Source organism: Entelurus aequoreus, linkage group LG14, assembly GCF_033978785.1.
Source record: "Entelurus aequoreus isolate RoL-2023_Sb linkage group LG14, RoL_Eaeq_v1.1, whole genome shotgun sequence".
NCBI lineage: Eukaryota > Metazoa > Chordata > Actinopteri > Syngnathiformes > Syngnathidae > Entelurus > Entelurus aequoreus.
Window position 1 is genome coordinate 48,550,951 of NC_084744.1, and position 16,407 is coordinate 48,567,357.

Sequence of the window (16,407 nt, forward strand, 5' to 3'; positions counted from 1 at the left end):
TCACTTACAAAAAGCTATATAATAGGAGGAAAGAGGCCAAAACACGACCAGTAGACCAAGTTTCCAAACCAGATGGCGAGACTAGTGCAGAAAAAAGGACATTGGTTGAATCAAATAATGTAATGTGAGTGTGAATGTTGTCTGTCTGTCTGTGCTGGACTGCGATGAGATGGCGACTTGTCCAGAGTGTACCCCGCCTTCCGCCCGAATGCAGCTGAGATAGGCTCCAGCACCCCCCGCAACCCCAAAAGGGACAAGCGGTAGGAAATGGATGGATGGATGGATGTGTAAATAAGACAAAGACAATGGCAACACAGTTTGTTTCAGCTAAAATTATCTATAACTACCTGTTCTACAAGAAGGGTGATCGAAAATAATGTTCTGGTGTCGTTATACATACAATTAAATGAACGCAAGTGTGTACCATTGAGACGAATTTTGCATACTTTCTTGTAATACAAACTAGGGCTGGGTGATATATCGATATACTCGATATATCGCGGGTTTGTCTCTGTGCGATATAGAAAATGACTATATCGTGATATTCGAGTATACGTTCACACGCAGTTGCTTTTAGCCGCGGGCATTACACTACAGGCTCTTCCCACTCTTTCTTGTCTGCCCTTCTCACAGCAAGCGCACCTTCTTACATACGTCACGTATACGCCCTCTCGGAGCAGAGCGGTAGCAGCATGGGTAACGTTAGCTGTGATGCTAGCGGAGTGGTGCGAGCGGTAATACGAGAGAAAGAAGGTGCGAATCTGGTAACAAATGAAGGAAGAATAATTCCCAAGAAAAACAGCAGGGGGTCCATCGTCTGGCGGTGGTTTGGCTTCAAGTGGGAATATGTCGAACAGACAACCGTAATTTGTCAAGTGTGGGAAAAAAGCATTGCTACAAAAAGTAGCATTACTGCTAATATGTAGCATCATTTGAAAAGTCACCTGCTAGAGAATGAAGAGTGCTTACTCCGCATGTCAACATCTCCGTTCGGTGCCGAGGTAAACATTTCCAGATCAACACCGTATGAAATAAATGGTCAACAACAAAAAGATAACGTCCGCAGGAACCTACCACATAGCGAAGGACGTACACAATTTCATTTCCTATTATGCAGCTCATTTTTATTTGACACTTTTTGAAATATCTTGTGTGACATCATAATAATAGTAATAATAATAATAATAATAATACCTGGGATTTATATAGCGCTTTTCTAAGTACCCAAAGTCGCTTTACATGTTAAAAACCCATCATTCATTCACACCTGGTGGTGGTAAACTACTTTCGTAGCCACAGCTGCCCTGGGGTAGACTGACGGAAGCGTGGCTGCCAATTTGCGCCTACGGCCCCTCCGACCACCACCTGTCATTCATTCAACATTCATTCACCGGTGTGAGTGGCACCGGGGGCAAGGGTGAAGTGTCCTGCCCAAGGACACAACGGCATGGTAAGAGGCAGAGTACATCATGCACAAAAGTGCACTTTATTTGTTTTAAACTATTTTAGTGGCATTCTGTACAAAAAGTGCACTCTAATTTAGTGTTGTTATGATATGTCATCTTAGTGACATCGTGCACAAAAGTGCACTAATAGCTTGTTTAAAAATGACTCTGGCAATTTTGCTCTTTCTGTTTTGGAAATTACATGAATGTTTGTGCCACTGCTTAAAGGCCTACTGAAACCCACTACTACCGACCACGCAGTCTGATAGTTTATATATCAATGATGAAATCTTAACATTGCAACACATGCCAATACGGTCGGGTTAGATTACTAAAGTGCAATTTTAAATTTTGCGCGAACTATCCTGCTGAAAACGTCTCGGTATGATGACGCCTGCGCGTGACGTCACAGATTGTAGAGGACATTTTGGGACAGCATTGTGGCCAGCTATTACGTCATTTGTTTTCATCGCAAAAATTCCACAGTATTCTGGACATCTGTGTTGGTGAATCTTTTGCAATTTGTTCAATGAACAATGGAGACTGCAAAGAAGAAATCTGTAGGCGGGAAGCGGTGTATTTCGGCCGGCTGCAGCAACACAAACACAGCCGATGTTTCATTGTTTACATTCCCGAAAGATGACAATCAAGCTTTACCATTGGCCTGTGGAGAACTGGGACAACAGAGACTCTTACCAGGAGGACTTTGAGTTGGATACGCAGACGCGGTACCGTGAGTATGTACGCAGCTGTGGCTTCCAAACATTTGATCGCTTTCCCGTACGTGCGTGCCGCTATGTGCATGTCACGTACGTAACTTTGGGGAAATATATGTGCTGTATGAACTTTGGGGAGGTGAACGGTACTTTGGGCTGTGGGATTGAGTGTGTTGTGCTCGTGTTTGATTTGTATTGGCGGGTTATATGGACGGGAGGGGGGAGGTGTTTGTTATGCGGGATTAATTTGTGGCATATTAAAAATAAGCCTGGTTGTGTTGTGGCTAATAGAGTATATACAGTAAATGTCTTGTGTTTATTTACTGTTTTAGTCATTCCCAGCTGAATATCAGGTCCCACCCGCCTCTCACAGCATCTTCCCTATCTGAATCGCTTCCACTGCCCTCTAGTCCTCCACTCTCACTTTCCTCATCCACGAATCTTTCATCCTCGCTCAAATTAATGGGGAAATCGTCGCTTTCTCGGTCCGAATCGCTCTCGCTGCTGGCGTCCATGATTGAAAACAATGTGCAGATGTGAGGAGCTCTTCAACCTGTGACGTCACGCTACTTCCGGTACAGGCAAGGCTTTTTTTTTATCAGCGACCAAAAGTTGCGAACTTTATCGTCGATGTTCTCTACTAAATCCTTTCAGCAAAAATATGGCAATATCGCGAAATGATCAAGTATGACACATAGAATGGATCTGCTATCCCCGTTTAAATAAGAAAATCTCATTTCAGTAGGCCTTTAAAATTAGCATATATTAATGCAGTATGAACAAGAATGTTTTAATGTAGACACATAGAATCATCATACTGCTGTGATTATATGTATCAAGTGTTCATTCAAGGCTAAGGCAAAATATCGAGATATATATCGTGTACCACGATATGGCCTAAAAATATCGAGATATTAAAAAAAGGCCATATCGCCCAGCCCTAATACAAGCGTTTGGTCCATCACAATTGCGCACAATGAGAAGTTATGCAAATGAGGTGTTTGCGTCATGTGACGACAGCCAATCGCTGCTTTTCTTACTGATGAGTCGGCAACATTGGTCCAAAACAACACAACATGCAGCTGATGCGGTGGAAAAACACTGCTTGTGCTGTGACAGTGACAACAACACACCCACACGCACTAGTTAGTGGATGCTTCGTCAGCAAGCACCGACGGGCTGTATGTACTACAGCAAAAACTGAAAAATGAGTGAAAACAGTAACGGGACCCAGAAAAGACAATTAAGCCGTGGTGTATTATTAGTAGTAATGACGCCATTAGCTTCACGTCAGCATGCAAAACTGTGACTTACCTCGTACTGAATGTATTGTTTCCTCCATTCCGGTGTGATGTGAGCGGAAAGATGCTCAGTAAACTTCATTTTGAAGACGTGGTTTATTTAATCGTGGACCAACCAAAAAGTCACTGGCACAAATTCCGCCTAAAATGATGAACGCCGAGTTCGAGTCTTCGAGTCTCCCATTTTGCTGTCACGTTAGCATCGCTATCGCTAGCCAGTTCCGTCATGTACCCACTATCGATAGCGTGCGCATGGAGCTGTGGCTGAAACAAAGAGGCGGTGATATTTTATCTCGAACGTTTGTCGCAGAGGAAAGGTAGCATTTGGGTTTTTGTTTGCGTTTCCATTTCTGTTATTATGGGCTGTTCTTTTTTTTCTTCCGCTCCTTCTTCTTCTTCTGGGTTAATGGCGGGTCGCAGCCATGAAAAGGTGCATACCGTCCCCTAGTGGAGCATGTGCTGTATAACAACTTCACTTGAACTTGATTGATTGAAACTTTTATTAGTAGATCGCACAGTGAAGTACATATTCCGTACAATTGACCACTAAATGGTCAATTGTACCCATGCATCAGCTGCATGTTGTGTTGTTTTGGACCAATGTTGCCGACTCATCAGAAGAAAAGCAGCGATTGGCTGTCGTCACATGACGCAAACACCTCATTTGCATAACTTCTCATTGTGCGCAATTGTGATGGACCAAACGTTTGTATTAGAGCTGGGCGATATGGCCTACCCGAATACGTTTTTCAACTTGTTTAAGTCGGGATCCACTGTATTCATGATACAGATATATACTATCATCATAATACAGTCATCACACAAGATATTCATCAGAGTATATACATTGAATTATTTACATTATTTACAATCTGGGGTGTGGGATATGGAGGGGGGGATGTTAGGTTTGGTTTGGTATCAACACTTCAGTCATCAACAATTGCATCATCAGAGAAATGGACATTGGAACAGTGTAGGACTGACTTGGTAGGATATGTACAGCAAGTAGTGGACACGGAGAGATATCAGAAAGTCTAAGAAAAAGTGTCTACATTTCATTATTTACATTTGATTATTTACAATCCGAAGAGGTATGATGAGGAAGGGAGGGTGTTAGTTTAGGGTTGAAGTTGCCTGGAGGTGTTCTTTTAGTGCAATTTTGAAGGAGGATAGAGATGCCCTTTCTTTTACACCTGTTGGGAGTGCATTCCATATAGATAGATAGATAGATAGATAGATAGATAGATAGATAGATAGATAGATAGATAGATAGATAGATAGATAGATAGATAGATAGATAGATAGATAGATAGATAGATAGATAGATAGATAGATAGATAGATAGATAGATAGGGATGGATGGATGGATGGATGGATGGATGGATGGATGGATGGATGGATGATAGATAGATAGATAGATAGATAGATAGATAGATAGATAGATAGATAGATAGATAGATAGATAGATAGATAGATAGATAGATAGATAGATAGATAGATAGATAGATAGATAGATAGATAGATAGATAGTACTTTATTGATTCCTTCAGGAGAGTTCCCTCAGGAAAATTTAAATTCCAGCAGCAGTGTACAAAATTGTAAAAAGTAAAAGGTAAATAATGGGGGTATAAATGGAAACAAAATAGAAAAATATTACAATAGAATAAAAATAAAAAGCAACAATGAGAATAAAAATATAACAGTAAAATAAGAATATAACAAGAGAAACTAGGCAGTAGTGACCATGTTATGAAAAAGTATTTCACTGTTATTGTTTTGCATCCCCTGTCATCCTAGTACCCCCCCCCCTCCCCCCCAGAGAGGAGTTGTACAGTCTAATGGCATGATGATGTGGCATAGAAAGAGAATGAGTTAAAGGCCTACTGAAACCCACTACTACCGACAACGCAGTCTGATAGTTTATATATCAATGATGAAATCTTAACATTGCAACACATGCCAATACGGCCGGGTTAACTTATAAAGTGCAATTTTAAATTTCTTGGCAAACTTCTGGCTGAAAACGTTTCGATATGATGACGTTTGCGCGTGATGTCAACGGTTGAAGCGGAAGTATTCGGAGCCCATTGAATCCGATACAAAACGCTCTGTTTTCATCTCAAAATTCCACAGTATTCTGGACATCTGTGTTGGTGAATCTTTTGCAATTTGTTTAATGAACAATGGAGACTGCAAAGTAGAAAGTTGTAGGTGGGATCGGTGTATTAGCGGCGGAATACAGCAACACAACCAGGAGGACTTTGAGGATAGCAGACGCGCTAGCCGAACGACCTCACCTTGACTTCCTCCGTCTCCGGGCCGCCGACCGCATCGGTGATCGGGTGAAGTCCTTCGTCGTACCGTCGATCGCTGGAACGCAGGTGAGCACGGGTCGTGATGAGCAGATGAGAGCTGGCGTAGGTGCAGAGCTAATGTTTTTAGCATAGCTCTGTCAAGGTTCCGTAGCTAAGTTAGCTTCAATGGCGTCGTTAGCTTCAATGGCGTCGTTAGCAACAGCATTGCTAAGCTTCGCCAAGCTGGAAAGCATTAACCGTGTAGTTACATATCCAGAGTTTGGTAGTATTGCTGATCTTCTGTCTATCCTTCCAGTCAGGGGCTTATTTGTTTTGTTTCTATATGCAGTTAAGCCCGATGCTATCACGTTAGCTCAGTAGCTAAAGTGCTTCACCGATGTATTGTCGTGGAGATAAAAGTCACTGTGAATGTCCATTTCGCGTTCTTGACTCTCATTTTCAAGAGGATATAGTATCCGAGGTGGTTTAAAATACAAATCCGTGATCCACAATAGAAAAAGGAGAGTGTGGAATCCAATGAACCCTTGTACCTAAGTTACGGTCAGAGCGAAAAAAGATACGTCATGCACTGCACGCTAGTCCTTCACTTTCACGTTCCTCATCCACAAATCTTTCATCCTCGCTCAAATTAATGGGGTAATCGTCGCTTTCTCGGTCCGAATCGCTCTCGCTGCTGGTGTAAACAATGGGGAAATGTGAGCAGCCCTTCCTCCGGTGACGTCACGCTACTTCCGGTAGGGGCAAGGCTTTTTTTTTTATCAGGGACCAAAAGTTGCGAACTCTATCGTCGTTGTTCTATACTAAATCCTTTCAGAAAAAATATGGCAATATCGCGAAATTATCAAGTATGACACATAGAATGGATCTGCTATCCCCGTTTAAATAAAAACATTTCATTTCAGTAGGCCTTTAAGACCTTTGTTAGATCGGAATCTGGGTTTAACGTGGTTAGTGGAGCGCCATAAGGCGGTCATTTACGTTAAGGAAGTAGTTTGACATGTACTTCGGTATCAGGGAGGTGTAGCGGATTTTATAGACTAGGCTCAATGCAAGTTGTTTTACTCTGTCCTCCACCCTTAGCCAGCCCACTTTGGAGAAGTGGGTAGGAGTGAGGTGTGATCTGGGTTGGAGGTCTAGAAGTAACCTGACTCGCTTGTTCTGGGATGTTTGGAGTCTAGATTTGAGGGTTTTGGAGGTGCTGGGGTACCAGGAGGTGCATGCGTAATCGAAAAAGGGTTGAATGAGAGTTCCCGCTAGAATCTTCATGGTGCTTTTGTTGACCAGAGAGGAGATTCTGTAGAGAAATCACGTTCGTTGGTTGACCTTTTTGATTACCTTGGTTGCCATTTTATCACAGGAAAGATTAGCCTCTAGAATGGGACCTAGGTAGGTGACCTCATCTTTCCTGGTGATAACAATGTCACCCACTTTTATAGTGAAGTCACTGACTTTCTTAAGGTTGATGTGGGACCCAAATACGATGGATTCCGTTTTACCCAAGTGTATGGTACCTGTGACTTGTCCTTGCCGGATACCAGCAGGGCCGAGTCATCCGCAAACAAAAACAAAGCAAGGGATGTCCAAAGTGCAGCACTCAGCGATGTTTTTCGCAAATTATATAAATACCAGTGACGTGCAGTCACTAGATGCAGGTGAGGCGCCGCCTCACCTGCCATCATGGAAAGAAAAAAAATGTAAAAAGAAAAACAAGTAATTAAATTGTTATATGTATCCAGTGATTATACTATAAAGTTATTTTCCATTTAACTTCACCAGTTTTAGATTATTTTTATTCAAAATCGCTGAATTTTCACATTTGCCGTTCAAATACTGAGAAGAGACGGTGCGGTGATCAGCAGCCAGTTGAGGCACGTCACTGCGTTGAGCCTCACCATGGATTGCGCACTCGGCTAACTGCTGGCTTGCTGTGCAGTGAGACCGTATTGCTATATGAATTATATTATACATTTCCATAGTTTAGTTAGCTGAGGTATATAATGTACAGTGTATTTTGTCAACAACCGTATGTGTGTAACGTATTTCTTGTGCTGAGCGATCATAAAACTGCTGCGAAGACACACTGGCTGAGGCTCGCCTCGCACTAATCCCGCCACAACATTAGGTACACCTGCAGACTGCAGCACGGATTTCATATTTCATTCATTCACAACTCCTCCAACACGAACATTATTGTTTTTGCACTTTTTGGCTTCTTATTAAATAACTTTTTTAAATAGATTCAATCTTGCACGTGGAAAGTTTAAGTGTGGGCTTTAGTTGATATAACACTCCCGTCAGGGGGTGCATTCTACGACGGGAGTGCATTAATCCAGCACAACAGCGGGGCATGGACTTCATTTATAAGTAAAGGTAAGACCATAATAACGTTTTTTTTAATTAAATATGCTTTTTTGTGTGCTACAGTTTGTATGTGTAAAGTTAAAGTTAAGTTAAAGTACCAATGATTGTCACACACTAGGTGTGGTGAAATTTGTCCTCTGCATTTGACCCATCCCCTTGTTCACCCCCTGGGAGGTGAGGGGAGGTGAGGGGAGCAGTGGGAAGCAGCGGCGCCGCGCCCAGGAATAATTTTTGGTGATTTAACCCCCCAATTCCAACCCTTGATGCTGAGTGCCAAGCAGGGAAGAATGCTGGTATGAGCTTTTAAACATAATCCGTTAACTGCTGCCAATCAAATGGTGAATAAGATACTCTTTAGGGTTCATATGTTTGTAAATCTGACTGTGATGAAGTCAGTGCCTCACCAGCCATGAACCTCACCGCACGTCACTGATAAATACTATTACGAACAAACAGTGACGTGCGGTGACAAAATACAAATATAATACAAAATACAAAATGTAATAATACAAAATACAAAATATAGTTGTTGACAAAATACACTGTACATTATATACCTCAGCTAACTAAACTATGGAAATGTATAATATAGTTCATATAGCAATACGGTCTCACTGCACAGCAAGCCAGCAGTTAGCCGAGTGCGCAATCCATGTTGAGGCTCAACGCAGTGACGTGCCTCAACTGGCTGCTGATCACCGCACCGTCTCTTCTCAGTATTTGAACGGCAAATGTGAAAATTCAGCGATTTTGAATAAAAATAATCTAAAACTGGTGAAGTTAAATGGAATATAACTTTATAGTATAATCACTGGATACATATAACAATTTAATTTTTTTTTTTTCTTTTTACATTTTTTTTCTTTCCATGGTGGCACGTGAGGCCCCGCCTCACCTGCCTCTAGTGACTGCACGTCACTGCGAACAAACATTAAAAGGTGTAATTAAACCGCATACAGGTGAAATGTAACGAGAAAAAGGTGCAATATTGAGTCAATGAGCAATGCAGGCCGTTAGCAAAAATTAACGACTCAAAATCAATGTTGTTATGAATTATTGACCTAATGAAGGCTGTAATACTTCACATAAAATATTCCACACTGAAATGTTTTGGGGTACCGGTAGGGGTGTTGTAAATGTTGTGTGTTTTTTAATTAAATATAAAGTTTTCTATGACAAAAAAAATTCACAATTAAACAAACAAAAAACATGAAAAATTAAAGCTGCAAGCAGCGATGGACGGGACCGACTTTGAGAACTCATAAAATCCAAACCGGAGCAGTAATTTAAAACTCTTTCATCAACTTTTAATCAGAAGGGTTCAATCTCTCTCCTGAGCTAATTTGAAGCCGACACGACAAACGCGCTCAGAGGAGGTAATGTTTGAAAAACGGTGACTGTTTTTACTCAACTTTTGTTTTGAAGGGGGAATTGCCAACTTCCTGTTGATTTTTGCTGGGGTTGTCAGTGTATGAAATCTAGGTCTAAGTGAGACCTACATAGAGGTTTTTGTTTCATGTCTCTACGACATTCCTACTGGGAGTTAGAGGCCGTTTTGTCTATGTTTTCTTCCTAGGGGGCGCTAGAGCGCAATTTTAAGTTTTGGGGTTTGGTTTTTTTGATTAGATCGCAATTTTCGCCAGTCCTGATGTGTGTGTCCAATTTGGTGAGTTTTGAAGCATGTTAAGGGGGTCAAATTACAGCTCAAAGAGGCGGCGGTATAATACTAAAATGCTAGAAATTCAATAGGGTCCTCTGTCCCAAAGGGACTCGGTCCCTAATAATTAAAAAGCCTTTGCGATTAAATAATCGTTGCATCCCTAATAATGATTACTCCAGCTTTGTGAGAGTAACGTCACCCAATGTCAAAAGTAAGAAGTGCATGCAAACGGATGCTGAATTCAGTACACATGAGCTTGAGAAGGGTGAGTATATGTTTTGGTAATTGAGTTTTCTTTTCATAAATGGAAATTGAAAAACAAAACACGACTGGTTTATTTGTTGTTGTTTTTTTTGTAAATGCAGAAAATAAATATAAAAAAACTAAACATTTTGGTGTTTAAAAAAGATGGTCCGTCTACCATGTGTAGAAAAAATACAACTTCCGGTGTCTGCAATTGAAAAAAACAAATGTCTGTTTTTCCGTTCTGTTTATTAGGGATTTTCATTTTTGTTACATTAAATATAAAATCAAAAATATTTAGTTATCTTTGGTCCGTGTACCTTCTGTTCATTCTATTTCAAATTCTTAAATGCAAATCAAAAAACAAGTTTCGGACAATTTTTTTAATTTTAATTTCTGATACAAAAGTTATTTAATGACACTTTTTTAAAAAACAACAATAGGACGCCTGCTGAACAAATATGTTACCGTTATGCTAAAAACATGCTAAGCGCAAAGGAAAAGCTAAAATACAGCTTTCGGTTCAATTTGTCATTACACAGATAACCACGAGTTTTTGCATTTTGGATGAACATTTTTTTCGATTTTTATTTTTATCTGGAAAAATTAAAATCAATGACAGGAAAAACGCACAAAATCCAATTTTATGGCAGTATATTAATGAAAATCCACCCTTTTTTGTTTGTTTTAAAATCTGCCATACATGATAAAAATCGAAAAACGGCCCTCATTTAATTTTTTGATTTGCGTTTCAGAATTGGAAATAGAATAAACGGACCAAAAATAACTAAATATTTTTGATTGTATATTTAATATAACAAAAATGAAAATCCCTAATAAACAGAACGGAAAAACAGACGTTTGTTTTTTTTCAATTGCAGACACCGGAAGTTGTATTTTTTTTTTTCAAGTAAAAGCGGGGATAATAACTGCAGTACCCTGAGCCCGTGACTCTATCTAAAGGGTCTGTGGAGTCCGACATGGGAAACATTTTAGACGTGGCACGACAAGGACATCTCTACACACATATCAACAGAAAAAAAACGGACCAAAACGGATGTGTTTTCATATTCCGGAACCGGAAGTGGCAATTTTAAAGCCAGGACCGCGGACTGTAGAAATCTGTACTATGGTGCGTGATCAGATCTCTTTCAGCCTCCACTTTCGTATGATGTATGTGTATAGATGTCTAAAATCATTTCTGTGTCGAACTCCAAATATATTGTAGCCAGACACACGGTATCCCCGTTTTTACTTTAAAATAAAACATCCGCTTTGGTCGGTTTTTCATTATCTGTTTACTTTCGTTTTTAAAATTGTCTTTTTTGAAATATAAGACGGAAATTAAACCCTTTTTATGTTCAGTTATTGCTTTTCAACAAAAAAAAACGTGTTTTTTTTTCAATTTCCATTTATGAAAAGAAGGAAGACAACGCTTAATGTGTTAATTCTTTATTAAAAGAAAACAATAGCTTAAATACATTGAGCGACAATTAAACATCATTTGGCACATGGTATCTTATATGTCCTCATCTAAAAAACCTTTTCAGGGATGTCAAAATATTTAGCAAAATACATACTACTATCACTACAAGCGCCACTACAAAAATAACTAAAAGTAGTAGCACACTGTATATTCAATGTTATTAGCCACAACATAATAGTTTCTCTCTCTATGCTCAGTAAACCACTGAATATTGAGCACAAATCAGCACGCAGATACATTGGAACAGATCTTGTAGTGTACAAGCATGTCTCAAATATTATACTGTATATTATATACAAATATTTCCGCTTCAACATCTGTATCAGAGATGGCAACTTTAAAGAGACAGTTGGGCCTTTTTCCCACCAAATAACGTTCACAAGCAGTTTGCTCCAAAGAATAACACAAAAAAAAAACACTGACTGCATGTACAGTTATGCTTTATAACGAGTATAGTTGCTTACATTCAGGGAATAAAGGCTCTACAAACATTTGCAATATTCATCTGTTTGAAACAAAAACACCTGATTATTTTCAAACTCTAAAAAAGTTGACTTTCAAATAAAGTACACAATGCAGTCCTGTTTTATTCCCTCCATTTTGTGTCTGAATGAATCCAACTCAAACAGTTACAGTATGTTCACTATAATTAAAAAGAGACATAAAAAAAAAGTCAGTTCATACTTTATTATGACTGAGACCAGGGGTGTCCAAACTTTTTGACTTGGGTGCCGCATTGGGCTAAAAAAATTGTGTGTCTATATATATGTATATATATAGGTTTACATATTGTATTAATATAATAGATATATAATTCATAATTAATATAATTGGATTTTAAGAGTTTGACTTCTTCCTTGTTTACTTCCGTGACAACCTTCTTAAAGTATTGTAATCAATCAGAAATATCAAGCAGCTAAAATGCGACAAATACAGATAAGTGTGGAGAGAGTTATTTCGCATTTTTCCCATCTTGCCTTGCAATAGATGGTTGCAAGATGATTGCAATTACAATGAGTGTAATGTTGAATTTGTATATGGTGGTTGGCTGTGTTTAAAAAAAAAAAAATCTACAAAGTTCAGTGTGACACGTTTGTTGACTTTTTGTGCTGGTTGAATTTTTTCCCTGCATCATGACTTGGGAAGGTTGTCTGGATTGGGTCATATAAGTAAATGCCGTTGCTATAAAATACACTCCATGGTCGCTGGTCTGAGTCACTCATGTCATCCACAATAAAATGACTTATAAGCAACTACCAAAGAGTTGGATTTTTAAATTGAATATGTAACACCCTGCCAGATTGCTTTTTGAACTCGCGCCATCTCACGGGCCAATTTGAAGACAGCGGCGGACAAATTGCCGCCATAGATGTTTCTGTAAAAACTGGCAGCTCAATTGACAAAATAAGAGTGGTACCGATTTTAATTTACACTAATGCACCGTAAAAATAAAGACCATAGATTTTTTGGGGAAAAAATGGCAGCTCAGTGGAAAACATTTGACCGTATAAATAGAGTGGTATCATTTTTCAATTTACAAAACAAACAAAAACAATTGACTTTACGGTAAAAAACAAAAGTAACAACACCCCCATACATTTTATGGTACAATTCTGGTGACTGAGCTGCCAGTTTAAATGGGTGTAATTTTGAATTATGTATTGTGAGTGGACGCATTTTTTTTTTATAACATCCACTAAGTTCACTGAACAGGTTATGTTATGTCTGACATGTTTCCTGACTTTTTGTGCTGGTTTAATTATTATTTTTATTTTTCTACACCATGAATTTTGATGAATTCAATGTCAGTGACCTGATTTACTCACGTTGTCCACAAGATGCCGGAAAATTTGCAGCAATCAGGCCGTAGTTTGGACACCCCCGCCTTAGACTATGTCTATTTCAGGTTATCTTCATATTTTTTATTTTCCCAGCTATGAACTACTGCAGTCCACCTAAATATAAAACACAACTTTAAACCAAAGTTACCTACCCCCGATGTAGGTATTGTGTGTAGAAAAAATCTTTAAACAAAGTACCACAAGCTGGTTTAGAATATAAATAGAATACAATGCAAATAAAACAGGTTTAAGAAAACTACACTGTCAAAACATTAATTTGGAGTATTGTTGGTCTTCATAATACAACCTATCCATATAGTATACTTGTAAACAACACACAATTATAGTTAATTACACACCTTTTAGATTTAGATAGTATTCAGAAATAACATAAAGAAACAAGGTTCATAATATAAAAATTACCAATAAAATAATCTATTATTGAATATGTATTCTTTGTACCTGTGATATTATAGTGTATTCTCAAAATTAAATATTGCAAAGATGTTTGTAATAGTAGCTTATGTGTAAAAGTAATATTGATGTTACATGTAAGGCCTGATCTGCTAAAGGTTTGCATCTATTACAAACTCCAAAAACCAGTGACGTTGGCACGTTGTGTAAATGGTAAATAAAAACAGAATACAATGATTTGCAAATCCTTTTCGACCTATATTCAATTGAATAGACTGCAAAGACAAGATACTTAACGTTAGAACTGGAAAACTTTGTTCTTTTTTGCAAATATTAGCTCATTTGGAATTTGATGCCTGCAACATGTCAAAAAAGCTGGCACAAGTGGCAAAAAAGACTGAGGAAGTTGAGGAAATGCTCATCAAATACTTATTTGGAACATCCCACAGGTGAACAGGTTAATTGGGAACAGGTGGGTGCCATGATTGGGTATAAAAGCAGCTTCCATGAAATGCTCAGTTATTCACAAACAAGGATGGGGCCTGGGTCACCACTTTGTGAACATATGCGTGAGCAAATTGATGAAGAGTTTAAGAACAACATTTCTCAACTAGCTATTGCAAGGAATTTAGGGATTTCACCATCTACGGTCCGTAATATCATCAATAGGTTCAGAGAATCTGGAGAAATCTCTGCACGTAAGCGGTGATATTACAGACATTTGATCCCTCAGGCGGTACTGCATCAAAAAGCGACATCAGTGTGTAAAGGATATTACCACATGGGCTCAAGAACACTTAAAAAAACCCTGTCAGTAACTACAGGTTGTCGCTACATCTGTAAGTGCAAGTTAAAACTCTACTAAGCAAAGTGAAAGTAATTTATCAACAACACCCAGAAACGCTGCCGGCTTCGCTGGGCCCGAGCTCATCTAAGATGGACTGATACAAAGTGGAAAAGTGTTCTGTGGTCCGACAAGTCCACATTACAAATTGTTTTTGTAAACTGTGGACATCGTGTCCTCCGGACCAAAGAGGAAAATAACCATTAAGGATTGTTATAGGCACAAAGTTCAAAAGCCAGCATCTGTGATGGTATGGGGGTGTATTATTGCCCAAGGCATGGGTAACTTACACATCTGTGAAGGCATCATTAATGCTGAAAGGTACATACAGGTTTTGGAGCAACATATGTTGCCATCCAAGCAACGCTATCAAAGTCACCCCTGCTTATTTCAGCAAGACAATACCAAGCCACGTGTTACAACAGCTACTAGACTGGCCTGCCTGTAGTCCAGACCTGTCTCCCATTGAAAATGTGTGGCGCAATATGAAGCGTAAAATACCACAAAGGAGACCCCGGACTGTTGAACAACTTAAGCTGTACATCAAGCAAGAATGGGAAAGAATTCCACCTGAAAAGCTTAAAAAAATGGTCTCCTCAGTTCCCAAATGTTTACTGAGTGTTGTTAAAAGGAAATGCCATGTAACACAGTGGTAAAAATGGACCCGTGCCAACATTTTTGCAATGTGTTGCTGCCATAAATTCTAAGTTAATGATTATTTGCAAAAAAAAAAAGAATTTTCCCAGTACGAACATTGAATATCTTGTCTTTGCAGTCTATTCAATTGTATATCAATTGAAAAAGATTTGCAATTCATTGTATTCTGTTTTTATTTACGAATTACACAACGTGCCAACTTCACTGGTTTTGGGTTTTGTAAATAAAACTAAATAATGTGAATAATTACAAAAAATGATTGCATTAATCATGTATATATGCAGATTAATCACGCAATTTATTTTAACCAATGCTCCTTTAGTTTAACCGTGGACGGTTGTTATATGGTCAGTGCAAAGACGGGACTCAAACTGGCAAATTTCACTATAAAATACACCCTGACTGGACTTTAGAGAAAACTAATAGCAAGTTTGGAGCACATAAATGTAGTGCAGTCAAGGACACCATTTAAAAAATGCTCTTGTTTGACATTCTGAAGTAGGCACTTTTTTAGGTTACTTTAAAATCATGCAAGCGGATAATAATCTGTGATTATACGTGATTAATCCAGATTAAAAAGTGTGATTAATCGGATTAAAAAAAATAATAATAATTTGACATCACCAATTAAAACAAGTACCACTAATGTGCTAAACGTGCTAAGGATTGCGTCCCTTAACAAAATAGAGCGTGCAATCCATTTAGCGTGTTTACCTTCATGAATATGCAGAATATATGTTGATCGTCAGGAGTAAGAGCAGAAGATGCAAATTAAATCGTTTAGCAATCGCGGAGTGATTTATCAAGACTGAACCTGTTTTGCGTTGACGTTTTGTGCTCCGTCACAACAACAACTGAGACTCAATTTATGAACATGATCCATCATTGTAGCAAGTTTAGATGTTAGTGTGCCGCTTTAAGGAGGACAAGATGCTACCACTATTCTGGGTAGCATTAAAGGTGGCAGGTTTAAAACGCAACACTGTCTGCAGGAAAATGTTTGTGGTTGCTAAGGGTGTTAAAAAAAAAAGATTTTCGATTGAATCGCGACTCTTATTAGTCGATTAAAAAAAATCGAAAATCTTTTTTTTTTTTTAAAGCCCCACTTAAGTACTTTTAGTTTT

At 38.7% G+C, this 16,407-nt stretch overlaps 1 protein-coding gene across 2 annotated transcripts in view; it reads right to left on the minus strand.

The window, feature by feature from the left end:
• Positions 1 to 16,407, minus strand: part of LOC133664974 (xenotropic and polytropic retrovirus receptor 1 homolog) — a 74,068-nt gene that overhangs the window by 57,219 nt on the left and 442 nt on the right. Inside the window, exon 1 of one of the 2 annotated variants that reach the window (XM_062070083.1) lies at positions 3,476 to 3,878. The exons of the other annotated variant lie outside the window; for it this stretch is intronic. Coding sequence (XP_061926067.1) covers positions 3,476 to 3,544 — 69 coding nt within the window. The 5' untranslated portion in view covers positions 3,545 to 3,878. Of the gene's footprint in view, positions 1 to 3,475; positions 3,879 to 16,407 lie in introns of those variants that run through there. 2 annotated transcript variants of the gene reach the window in all.